The sequence below is a fragment of the Neolamprologus brichardi genome, chromosome 14 (genome assembly GCF_056152115.1).
Source record: "Neolamprologus brichardi isolate AB-2024 chromosome 14, ASM5615211v1, whole genome shotgun sequence".
Taxonomy (NCBI): Eukaryota; Metazoa; Chordata; class Actinopteri; order Cichliformes; family Cichlidae; genus Neolamprologus; species Neolamprologus brichardi.
This window is the reverse complement of record NC_142117.1, coordinates 31200297-31213284: the sequence shown is the minus strand read 5'-3', so window position 1 is coordinate 31213284 and position 12988 is coordinate 31200297. Positions and strand designations below refer to the sequence as shown.

At 42.1% G+C, this 12988-nt stretch overlaps 1 protein-coding gene across 1 annotated transcript in view; it reads left to right on the top strand.

Annotated features, from left to right (window-relative positions):
- LOC102790291 (protocadherin-16-like) overlaps positions 1 to 11340 on the top strand; it is a 77548-nt gene extending 66208 nt beyond the window's left edge. The window contains exons 11-21 of the mRNA XM_035910267.2: positions 1741 to 1980; positions 2517 to 2642; positions 2766 to 2975; positions 3063 to 3929; positions 4040 to 4153; positions 4255 to 4466; positions 4788 to 4939; positions 5516 to 5646; positions 5927 to 6213; positions 6319 to 6460; positions 6991 to 11340. Coding sequence (XP_035766160.2) covers positions 1741 to 1980; positions 2517 to 2642; positions 2766 to 2975; positions 3063 to 3929; positions 4040 to 4153; positions 4255 to 4466; positions 4788 to 4939; positions 5516 to 5646; positions 5927 to 6213; positions 6319 to 6460; positions 6991 to 9581 — 5072 coding nt within the window. The 3' untranslated portion in view covers positions 9582 to 11340. The remainder of the gene's footprint in view (positions 1 to 1740; positions 1981 to 2516; positions 2643 to 2765; positions 2976 to 3062; positions 3930 to 4039; positions 4154 to 4254; positions 4467 to 4787; positions 4940 to 5515; positions 5647 to 5926; positions 6214 to 6318; positions 6461 to 6990) is intronic.
- Positions 11341 to 12988: the final 1648 nt, after the last annotated feature.

Here is a 12988-nt window from a genome sequence, read left to right as displayed (position 1 = left end):
TTTTAATAATCTGCTTACTTCTAAGGTCAGCCCAATTCTTGCTTCACCTTTCATGACTTATTTCTCTCAGTTGGAGGCCAGACAGGCCAGCTTGCCAAATATTAAACGCACACATACACACACACAAGAATGTGCAAGTGCACGTGCATACGCGCGCACACACAACAACCCATCATCTGTTATTGTGGATCTATTCCCATGAAAGACCAAAGAACCTCCTGCTCAGGCTTCTGGGAACCATTAGAGGAGGGATCAGTTACGCGTGTTTATGTGTACGCACGTGTGTATGTGTGTGCGTAGGCACGCACATATGTGTTTGTGTGCTTGCATTAGAGTATGTCACTTAGTCAGCGCTGACCTTGGGCCATTTGGTCCTGTGGGCTTTGTTGTGGTGTTTGAGACACGTGTCAACATTTGCTCCGCCCTCGCCTTCAAGTCGCCAACCAGGATGCCTCCTGGAGCAGTTTGGGGATGGAAACATTCAGCGTCTGTCATGCATGTCACTTCTGCTTCAGCCCAGTATGTGCACTCATCTTGAAGTGCTTTTCATGCACACTAGTTATTTGTTAGACTAGTGACAAGTTAATCCTTTGTGCACCTGGTTTGCTCCCGTTTTGGGGTCAGTGACCAAAGGTCTACGACAACTGCACAATCTGTTTTCATTACCTTGGCGTCACAGCTAACCACAATAGAGAGAACTATCAGGCGATTATTATAAATGTGTAAAGTCACAGTGTGAGACACATTCTCATCACTCAGTGTCAGAATGGAGGTCATTAATTTTCCTTTCAAGAGAAGTAGGGAGAGTTTACTGGTGATATGGGGGACTGCTTCTCTGCAAAAGACAACACCATTCAGGGATTAACCCATCACATTTTGATAAATGGCTTTGCCATATCAAATAAGAGAGATGTGTTTGTTGTCTGAGCAACCTCCGCTCGCACATGCACTGCAGTCCACAGCGTTGGCGCCACCAACCCCCACACATGCTTACAAAACATCCAAAATAAAAACTCTCCCCAGATCCCTCCATTTTTTTTCCCCCTTCCCATGTGTTATCGGTGACCAGGGATATAGTAGGATCACAGAGGAATCAAATTTAGGTGAAAAATTCCAGCCTGTAATTTATACCAGATTAAAAGCTTAGAGGCAAGTTATCTCAATCCTAGAAAGGCACAAAGTGAAAAACAAACACACACAAAAAAAGTTGAAAGGAAAACAGTCTTGGCCCTCTCTTTCTTTAACAGTTGCATTTGATTTTAAAGCATGAAATTGAAATTAAATCATTGCAAGTTCTACCCTCTTAGGGCAGGATAATGAAAAGGCTAGGGTGCCTCTAATTCATACGGAGCACGGCAGGCCTGGCCGTTGCGTGTCTAGAGTGTGTGTTTACTGCTTCTTTCTCGATGGCTGCGGCATTCAACAGTGGAAAATCTCGTAAACTGTGGCCAGACCGTTTGGGCTGTTACAGCAGTGGTGGTGGTAGCAGTCAGGTAGGCAGAGCTGTGTGTGTGTGGAGGAGATTAGCACTGATTTGGCCCTCACACGGCAAGTTTTCACACTTGATTTTTAAATAACTTGAGTACAAACACAAACATGGCAAGCAGTGTTTTTTATTGCCTTTGATGACATGCTTTCATACCGTAATTGTCTAACTGTCTCTTTTAACCAGGCTATAATAAAGTACCCACGTAGAGGAAATCTCTCCTCATATTTCACCCTTCATTCATCTCCCTACAGGCTCTCTGTCTATTTTCAAACCTCTGGACCGCGAGGAGCAGGACATCTTTAACCTCACAGTAATCGCTGAGGATCACGGGATACCCCAGCACTCGTCCATCCAGCTGCTGTGTGTGCATGTGATCGATGTTAATGATGAGGTGCCTTGGTTTGAGCAGAGCCAGTATGAAGTAGAGATCCCGGAGAACCAACCTCCAGGAACCAGTGTGCTGACAGTGTCTGCCACTGATCTGGACCAAGGTCTGATTCATAATGTGCAGAGATTTGATCTGTCATATCATATTTGTGCTGCTTTTAATTCTTCTTAGCCATCATGTGCTGACTATGTGTTCACATTAGAGACATTAACAGTTCTTTTTATTTGCATAAGGACTACATGGGGGGGGGGGGGGGGGGGTTTGCATGCATTCTCCCAGACTTAGTCAGAAGCACATAAAGTAGAAGGATTATAAACTTTCTCCTCAAAAGCAATTAGTGAAGTAAACAGGTGAGGTTGCCAGGCTGCTTTCTCGTAGCACGCGATCTGGCACACAGATGCCTGAGGGAGGGCTCTTGCTGCCAAATGCTTATACAGCAAGCCCCATGACAAACAAACAAATAAGTATACAGGCTATTAGAAGAGAATTTGAAACATGTTGTAAATGCATTTTTTTTTCATTATTATCTACAAGTTATAGGATGGAACTCTCTGACCTTCACCAACATTCTTTGATTTTTAATTTATTTTTACAGGCCATTTTTAATAGAATGCTGTGACGATATTTGTTTCTCTGTAGGAAGCAATGGCCAGGTGACATACGACGGTATCTCACAGGAGGGTTTCAGCATCAACCCAGTATCAGGTGTGATTATGATTACTAAGTCTCTGGACAGGGAGCTTCGGGAATACTACACTGTCACAGGTACTGTCATCTGATTGTTCTACAGCCTTACAAAAAATGCCTGATCTGATACATAATAATAATAATATTTAAATTATGAATTACTGCTAAAAATTATAGTGTGCTTTTTTTATGTTCTGGCAGTGTCTGCAAAAGATGGAGGCCTTCCACCGAACTATGCTAAAGCAACTGTGAGGATCAAGGTGGCTGACGTTAATGACAACGCCCCTGTCTTTGGACGTCTTTACTACAGCATAGAGGTGCCTGAAAACCTGGAAGCACTACCTCTGTTCACCCTTCGAGCCACTGATCAGGATGCGGGAGACAACGGCAGGATAAACTACAAAATTACAGGTGAGAACTTCTTTTGATTTAATGTTTTAAATGATCGGTACATAGTTTCAGATGTTTACAAGCCATTTGCTATTGCTCTACTTGCAGCTGGAGATCCATCTGGAGACTTCCGCCTGGATGGCCAGTCAGGTGTCCTGTCCACCTCACGGCCCCTTGATCGGGAGAAGAGGCCTGGGTACAGTTTAACGGTGATAGCTCAGGACCAGGGTCACCCTGCACTTAGCAGCACTGCCACTGTAGAAGTGATAGTCCTGGACATCAATGATCACAGCCCCCAGTTTCAGAGCAGCAGCTACACAGCAGAAATTTTGGAAGATGTTCCCATTGGGTCACTCGTCCTGGAGGTGAAAGCCATTGATTTGGACCATGGTCCTAATAGCCAAGTGCTGTACTTTCTGAGCCATGGCTCCCAGAGCATGTTCATGATAGACCAAAACACAGGTCGCATTATCACAGCATCCCCTCTCGATAGAGAGAGAACAGCTTCTTACACTTTTGAGGTGTGTGCCACCGATTCTTCCCCTGCAAACCCACGTAACTCCACTGCTCAGGTGACGATCTATATTCAGGATGTGAACGACAATGCTCCGTTCTTCATTCAGGACCCACTTATTGTGAATGTCTCCGCCAGTAGTGTCTCTAATCGTCGGGTTTTGGCCACTATGAGAGCAGAGGACAAAGACTTTGGAGCTAATGGCTCTGTTTTTTATCGTTTCGCCAACCCTGTCAGGGGGTTCACCATTAACTCACTGACAGGAGAAATCCAGGCCACAGAGAAGCTGCAGACCATGACCCAAACTCAGCGGACTTTGATAGTTCAGGCCATGGACCAAGGGAACCCAGCACAATCTTCCCTGGGAGTGGTTATCATTTACATAAAGGAGCAGAGCTACAGTGGGATTCGCTTCTCTCGCACAGCAAGAGATGTCAGCCTGCAAGAGAACGCTGCTAAAGGTTGAAGTGATTTAAAATCTTTAACATTGTAATTCAAAGAGTGTAAATATACATTTGAAATAAGAAGTATAAATTAAATGTATCAACATAGTGTGTTTTGCATCTTCTAGGCACAGTAGTAACACAGGCTCAGGCCCAGTACCCAGATGGCTCTAAAAATGGGATCACCTACAGTATATTCAGTGGCAATAAATTGCAGTCCTTTGGAATAAACACAATTACTGGTAAGTGTTGGCAGTACGACAGTTGGTAAGATGGCAGTAAACATTACAAGGCTATATTTTTGAAATGTAGAAAGTGAGTCATTGATACTTTTGTGATTTAGGTGAAATATGGGTCCAGAAATCTGAAGGACTGGACTTTGAGGAAACCCCAAAACTCCGCCTTGTGGTGAAAGCTGAGACAGCATCCTCTAGCTCCTACATGGCTGTCAACTTAATCCTTCAGGATGTAAATGACAACTTGCCACGCTTCCAACTCCAGAACTATGTAGCCTACATTAGGGAGGCGCAAGGCTACGATTTTCCCATTATCCAGGTGCAGTAGCTTTTCCCCCAAATGTTTATTATGCTTGGCTGCTGTTTAAATATGAAGCTGTAGAATAAAAACTGTCAAGCATCAGAAAACTGGATAGTTTCAGTGCTGCAAAGGATTGACTTTTCAATTTCATGTGATCTCAGTGTCCCAGAAGAATTTACTGTATAATCACTTGTGCCATGAAGCCAGAACCATATAGCCCATTTTTATTAACTATTGACTTCCAAGTCCAATATTGCTCACTAGTTCGAGTTACACTAAAACAGCTGCTGCAAATGTTTCCATATTTACGTTTCCAAAATGGGGTGTTAATTCACTCAGGTGGCCGCAGACGACCGGGACCAGGGTCAAAATGGTCAGGTGACTTACTCTATCAGGTCATCATCCATGAGTGGCTTGTTTAAGATAGACCCACTGACTGGAAGCGTTACCACTGCAGCCATAATGGACAGGGAAATCTGGACCCAAACGAAGTGAGTCCTGCTTTTATTCTGTTTGTTTGTAACCACATGTTGGCATGAGTTTCCTGTCAGCTAATCCACATGCATATTTAGACTCTGTTACAGTTAGAATGTACACTTATTCTTGTCAACTTTTCCTTGTTTTTATAGTTTTGCTCATTTTATGTTCATATTTTGCTTTGAAAAATCCAAGGATTTAAAAATGAGTTGCACTGTTCCACCTGACTTTCATTTGGATTTTATATTGCTACTGCAAACTCAAATTTTGAAGTCCCACTCAGAAAATTCTTTCTGTTATAGAAAGAGAAAAGTAGATTTTGCATGTTTTTTGCATCACAGCCTTTCAGTGTTATGAGAAAATCATGTATCCCCTGCAGATAATATTTTTAAACATATTGTTTTATTAATATTTAAAATGACTTTCAGGCACTTTTGTGTATTGGAAAAACACACACACACACACAGAAAGAAAGAAAAACATCCAGACAAAAACAGGCTGTTCGATGTGGGCTTTGGGGACCAAGAATTGTGTAACAGGGTTCAGAAAGTTTAAAAGTTAAAAAGCTGACATTAATTTTGTCGCTCCAGGCTTGTTGTTACGGCAACAGACCGGGGAACCCCACGGCTCGCTGGCTCTGCCACCCTCACTGTGATCATCATTGACCTCAATGACAACCGTCCCATGATTCCCCTGCCTCAGAAGATTCGAGTGCCTGAGGGTAAGTCAGCTTCACAGTGGAAGTTAGCCCAGTGATCTTATCATAAAGCCTCACATCACACTCCCTGGCAGCTCGCTCAGCAGGGCTCAGTGAGAAAAGTCTGACCCTTTGATGAAACAAGCTATGGCCAAGTTCCTCCTCCGTTCATTTCCTGTCTATTAGTTCAAGGCTTTCCAGAACCGGATATTTCTTCATAAAGTTTTTTTTTCTTTAAACCAAGACACTCTGTGTTTCATTTTAGCTGCACCTAAATATCTGCTCTTTGTCTTCACACGTATAGATACTCTCATTGGCACAATAATCACCCAGGTAACGGGAAATGATGTGGACTCGGGGCCAGCCCTCTCCTACACGTTACACCTAGATGCAAGCAGCCAAGGCATGTTTGGAATTCATTGTTATGGAGGAGGAGTGTCGCTGACTGGACCACTAGACTACGAGGAAAGGACGTGGTACACTCTGACCGTTCGCACATCTGACTCTAAACATCAAAGCGAGGCCAACCTTACTGTGCTGGTGGATGATGTGAATGATAATTCCCCCACCTTTACCCAGGATTTGTATCAGGTGCTGCACATTTCACTACATTTTAGATTATCGGAATATTTGTTAAGGTTTTCAATAATCTGTAATGGAGATAAATATATTTACATTTAATGTGTTTCTTATCAGGTGGCTGTATCAGAGCACCTCCCTGCAGGCAGCGCAGTCGTCACCGTAACAGCCACTGACCGTGACTCTGGGGACAATGGGAAAATTACTTACAGAGTCATGTCATCAACGAAAGGTGTCTTCTACATTGACCCAGTCAATGGTATGATTACTGTCTGCACTGCATTTATGGTTGTTTATAACTACACTCTAACCAGAGTTTAAGAGCCCCTTAATTATACTTCATTAAAAAAATGCCATTCCCTAAAGCGCTCCTTGGATGCTCATTTGGGGTTTGGCCATATTTGCAACGAGTATTGCGAAATATTTAATCATTTTCTTCATTATAAGTAATTGAAAACCAAATCGAATGTTATTTGCCTCAGATTGTTTTGCTTGAGATAGCATCTAAAAATAAGTGCGTCATAAAAGAGGACTTTTTTTCTTTACACTAACTATACTTTCTCCTGTCCTCAAAACATTTCCATTTGCCTGAAATAATGTTCCCTCAAACAGTGTGTACCCAAATCTGCCACAGTGTTTACAAAATGTAATTGTAATTTACTTTTTTAGTTAAGTCATTCATTACTGTGTAAGAGCTAACCAGCACTGATATGTAATATGATGGGTTGTGAAAGAAAGACCTAAAATTACGTTGGCCTTCTTATGATGGTACTCTCTGTTTCTTCGCAGGTACTCTATTTACTAAACAAAAGACTGAGTTTGACTTCGAGAATCCCTCCATTCTGGTGGTGATTGAGGCACGAGACCAGGGTACTCCATCCCTTTCAGCCATTGCCACTGTGCACGTTCAAGTGTCTGACATAAACGACAACGCCCCCATCTTCCATCAGTCAGAGTACAGAGCCACTGTGTCTGAAGACGGCCTTCCTGGATCAACTGTTCTGACATTAGAAGCTGTGGATGGAGACCTGTTACGGGATAACTGTGGTTTTGATTTTGCTATTGCCAGTGGCAACTCGGGTAATGCCTTCCAGATTGAGAGCAGCGTGCGCTTCTTGGAGGGGCGGGGCTTCCAGACAGTCGGGAGTCTAATCCTGGTAGAGAAGCTGGACTTTGAAGCGGTACCAAGTTATAACCTGACGGTTGTGGTGTCAGATCGTGGAATCCCTCAGCGTAGCTCCAGCGTTCCTATCATTATCAGTGTTACAGATGCCAATGACAACCCTCCAGTATTCAGCCGAACAGAGTACAGTGTGATTCTGAGTGAGGGTACGGCAGCAGGGACTGAGATCTTGCATTTATCTGCCACGGATCCAGATTCTGCTCCAAATAGTGAGGTCCAGTACTCTATAAGCTCAGGAGATGAGACAGATCTTTTCCATGTAGACCAGTGGACTGGAGCTTTGAGGCTGCAGAGACCTCTGAACAGCGAGACACAGTTGTCCCATTTGATTGTTGTCCAGGCCACTGATGGCCAAGGACACTTTGCTTTGGCCCCTGTCAGTATAGAAGTGAAGGACATCAATGATAACCGGCCTTTCTTTCCCCTCAATCTAGTAACTGCAAGCATCAGGGAAAACCAACCCCAGAATGCCTTAGTTACCATGCTGCATGCAATTGACCATGACAGAGGGGTTTTTGGACAGCTAAGGTACTACATGTTAGACTCCTTTAAAGAAGGAAAAGAGGGCTTCTTCATCAATCATACTTCAGGTGAAATACGGACCCGCTCTTCCTTTGACTTTGAGAAGATAAACTCATTCCAGTTTGTGGTCATCGCTGTGGATGCAGGCAACTATTCTGCTACTGTAACAGTGAAGGTTTATGTTACGGGGGAGGATGAATATGATCCTGTTTTCACCTCTTCGGAGTTCTTATTTGAAGTGCCTGAGGGAGCAAAGAAGGGTCAGGTCATTGGCAAAGTGCAAGCCAGAGATGAGGACGGGGGTGTGGATGGTGTTGTACTCTACTCCTTAGCAGACCACTCGCCTTATTTTGAAGTCAATAAATCAACTGGAGAGATTTCTTTAAAAACGGACAGCTACAGTAGACACATGAGTCGCTCTAAAAGAGAGCTACGTCTAATGACACTGGATGTGAGCGCTCACAGCCCTCTGGAGACGTCTCGCATATCAGTGGCCAAAGTTACCATAGATGTTACCCATACATCTTTTGGTCTCACCAGAGACGTGAACATGTTGCTCGTCAGTGTCATTGCAGTTTCACTTGGGATCATAGTCATACTAATAATAATTGCTGTGGCACTATTTTTTGTTAAGTTAAGACGTCGGAAGAAGGAGAAAAAGACACACGAACGAACACCAATGTCAGGGACCCTGCTGCACAAGTTTGAGGAAACAAAACTAGCAGCCAATGAAATGATTTACCATCAGGCGCTTCCTGGATATGCAACTGATCAAAGAGGAACTAGTGGGGGTCCGTACACCCGTGGCGGATCTCTAGATCCTTCTCACTCCAGTGGTCGAGGCTCTGCCGAGGCAGAGGCAGCAGAGGATGATGAGATCAGGATGATTAATGAATATCCCAGAGTGTCAAGCATCTCCTCGTCAATGCAGGAGCACATCTCTGCCCGAGGTCCAGACTCCGGAATCCAGCAGGATGCTGATCAGCTATCAGACGTGTCTTGTGAGCCTTCTATTGATTGGTTCAAAGGAAAGAAAGTGGGCAGCGTCAATAGTACTTTGTTAGCTGGCCAGGTGCCAATCTACAGGGACGAAGGGTGCGGGTATGTAGGCGTGGGACGAGGACTCAGCATCTCCCGCCCTAAAGACTACACTTTCCCTGAGGACGGAAAGCCCTCCGCAGATGGCTCCCTCACAGCCATTGTGGCCAGTGATGAGGAGCTGAGAGGCAGCTATAACTGGGACTACCTGCTAAACTGGTGTCCCCAGTTTCAACCTTTAGCTAATGTCTTTACTGAAATAGCACGTTTAAAAGATGAAACTGCGCCTCCTCATCCTCGCAGGTCATTTCATCACAAAGCAAAAGCAGAGTCAAGAATTGACCCTCCACCTCTCATAACCTCTGTGGCCCACCCTGGGGCCAAAACTGTACATCCAAAGCCTGCCGTAGGTAGGACGTTCCCAAATCTGGCTTCCTTACGAAGATCGCCCATCAGCGCTGAGGGATCCATCTCGTCAATCGCGATGTCTCCAAGTTTCTCCCCGTCTCTCTCACCACTGGCAGCACGTTCCCCTGCGATTACGCCCTTCAGTGTCTCACAGGGCCCCTCTGCCTCCGTGATCAGCACAACTGAACATAATTTGGAACACAGTGAAGAGGCAGAGCTGAGGATTTAAATTTTAAAGGGTGAACTGAGCTGAATCACTGCTGTTCTAATCTTGTTCTACTGTACGACCACTGAGGCTGCAACCTGAAATGAGGCAATGCTATTCTCTCTTCTGTTTTCTCAAGAGAAGTACACAATGTTATATCAAAAAGTCCAAATAGCTGAAGATGTGGTGCTTTTTCATGAAAAAAAAAATACATCACTAGCAGGCCAAAAAAGGACTATGCCTTGTGTGTGTGTGGTTGTGTGTGTGTGCGTGTGCCTGCATTTGTGCATTAAATAAACATATGCTTTTGTTGATCAGTGTTAATTTGCACATTTGAATGGAGATTCATAAACGATGTCAATATTTTGTACAAAAGCATTGTCTATATTTTTATATATGTGTGGTTTCTGACAAAATCTGGCATTAACGTGTCAAAGGGGGTGCAAAAACCTCAGAATACATTTTTATATTTGTATATTTGCTGATGTACTGTATACTTGTTTGTACTGTACGTTTGTGGCGTCTCTTGTAATTCTTAACTTTGTGGTTTTAAGTGAAGCTCACCATTAATTCTTCATGAAGTAGGGTTTTTGTAAGAGATAATTGTAAATATTTATAGAAGAAGAAACAACCTTGCTTGAACAAATGAAACATCAGTTAGAATAGAGTATTATGTGACTAGACTGTCTTACAATTCAGTGTTTGATCTTCCATCCAAGGTAACAATGAATGTGAAATGCTGAAAAGTTGTCTTAGTCCTTAACACGCACCCGATCACATTCTGCAAAATAGGACTTGACATCCAATGATCCTGTTTTTCAGGCACATGGCTTTAATTTCTCACAACAAGCCTTACTGCTTATCTTTTCTTTGCATTGTGACACGAAAAACGAATAAGGGAACACTGAGCAGCTACTTGGTAAATGTAAAATAGTTTGCCTTATCTGCAGCCTGATCTTCCCAGAGAATGTAAGCTGTTTGTTTATCTACATAACTAACGTTCCTCAGATAAATGTTAAAAACAAACACTCGAAATGTAAAAGTTAGTGCTATCCTAACACTGAAATTTGCAGCAGTTTTATTTTTTGTCATTTTTAGTTTTTCCCTTTGGTGTAAATGTATTGACAAACTCACTTTGTGTTACTTGGACCATTTTTTCCCAACTCCTTTCAGCAGCAGTATACACAACATGTATGTGAATTAAAACTGGTGCCAGTAAGTGTTACAGTTGGTATAATAGGAGTTAAAAAACAAAGTGTATATATATATATATACATGTATATATATAGACACACATTTCTGAATGTTTAAACACCACCACAGAATGTCTCAATGCTTTTACACAGCTGCCTATGACATGAAGTGTCCATGAATATAATTGTGCTTTGAGCAAGAAAATAAAATGTATCTGTTTACATTAGTAACCAGATAATGACCTTGCCTAATCTCCATTTTTAGACTGTAAGATTATCTAACATTGTAACGTATCTTTATTTATCTATTAGGCAGATATCAGAAACTGCGAGGATTAGTCAGTTTTATTTAGTTGAAAACTATTGGCCAAATATAGATGAACACTACCTGTTAAATAAAAATTACAGTACCTTGTTGTTTGTATTGTTTTGTATTCATCAGTGTTAAGTGCTCCTCGACTTTGTGTTTGTCCGAACTGTGCATACCGTGGTATCACTGAGAAGAAATTCCTCTTGATGTTCATACATATCATTCTAGGCTTGTCCAGAGAAATGTTTCCAGTAAAAAGTGCCTGAATAAAGTACTTGTGATCACATTGTTGCCTCAGTCACATGTTTTTTTTCCAGGTTAGAAAAAGATACTAAATCAAGTAATCATTAAAGTCTGCAGTCTGTATACACATGTATTTAGAACTGGATTTGGGACTGCGTGCAAAAAACTCCCAATAATGATTTATATGAAGGAGGCAGTCTTACCCTGAGGGTTTTCACTGATGTTTTGTGGACATATCCGAAATCACCAGCACTACCCTGTAACCTTCAATCTCATACTTATCAAAACTGTGAAACAGGCCCCTGTCCCAGAGCCGCTATATTAAAGGGAAAAAAATTGACATGAAAGAAAAAAAAGATTTTAACAATATTTGATTTAATGATGGCCATTATGTGTAATTTTAAACTTGATAGGCATATATGATGTAACTCAATTGCAATACCATAACAGCTTATTTGAAATATTGGCTTTACAGACTCTTTCATTTCCACTGACAGCCTTCATGAAAAAATTGTGCTCTGTTTTTTTAAGATATCTCCTACATGTTTGGGTCTCAAAAGTCATTCATCATGTTGATGTGGATGTGATGAATGTACCAAACTCAGATCAAAAGTCAAAGATTTAATCTTAGTTGTATGACATACTCGCAGCTATTTTTTTCCTCCCATTTCTGTCTTTGTTGACCTTGTTTTACCTTAGAAATCTCATACTGTTATTCTATTTGAGTTAACTGCTCTACTTTTCGATTCCCAAGAATATATAATACACGTAAAAACAGCATGTAATATATTACATGTCTGTAATCATGGTTTAGTATTACTTGAATGTTTTCATATTGCAAATAAAACCTCTTCATACAGCTCTAACATTAATATTCAGTCAGAAAAACTAAAATCATTAAAACAGATTGGTCGTCTAAACTTTTCTTACTTCAAACTTTAAATTCAGAACGACTGCATGTCAGCGTTATTTTTTTAATATATACACCTGTCATGGGAACTCATATAACTGTGCATAACTGTTACACTGCCTGAGGCTGGACAACACTCCTGCTGTCTGATGAAACAGAACTGAAACTGGACTAATGCTGTTTGCCCGCACCAAGGCCTGCCTCTTGACTGGTTATTGAGCTGAAACCCAAACCTGAGAAATTACAAATGCATCCACAGAGGTGAATTCGTGTGTGCACGGGCAGCACACTGGTGACACGCCCAGCACGAGTGTCATAGTGGACTCAGATTATGAGATGAAGTCTGTGCCCCAAACCGAGCACCTTGGATCAGCGGCCAGTGTATACAAAACAGAACTCAGATGATATGAGTGAGAGGGCAAAAGGCAAGTCATTACTCAAAGCTTAAATTAAAGGCTCTGCATAAACCAAATGAAATCTATCATTTTCCCGTCAACACAAAGTGAATATACAGGAGACTTCTCTGTTAACATGCAATCTTCAGTGCCAGCCTGCCTTTTTTCCTTCACTGACTTAATCTCTTACAGGGATGTCAGTGCTGTCATGCTTGTATGATACTGAATATGGTAGCTCTTTTAGTGTCCTTTTATTTATTTAAGTTGTATAAAACGTAGAGTGTCAACCCAGACGATATTCCCATATTTCTGTCTGTTATGATTATTCATGCCAACATTGACCCAACTGTATGTATTTCCCCTGCCTGGGATCAGGCAAG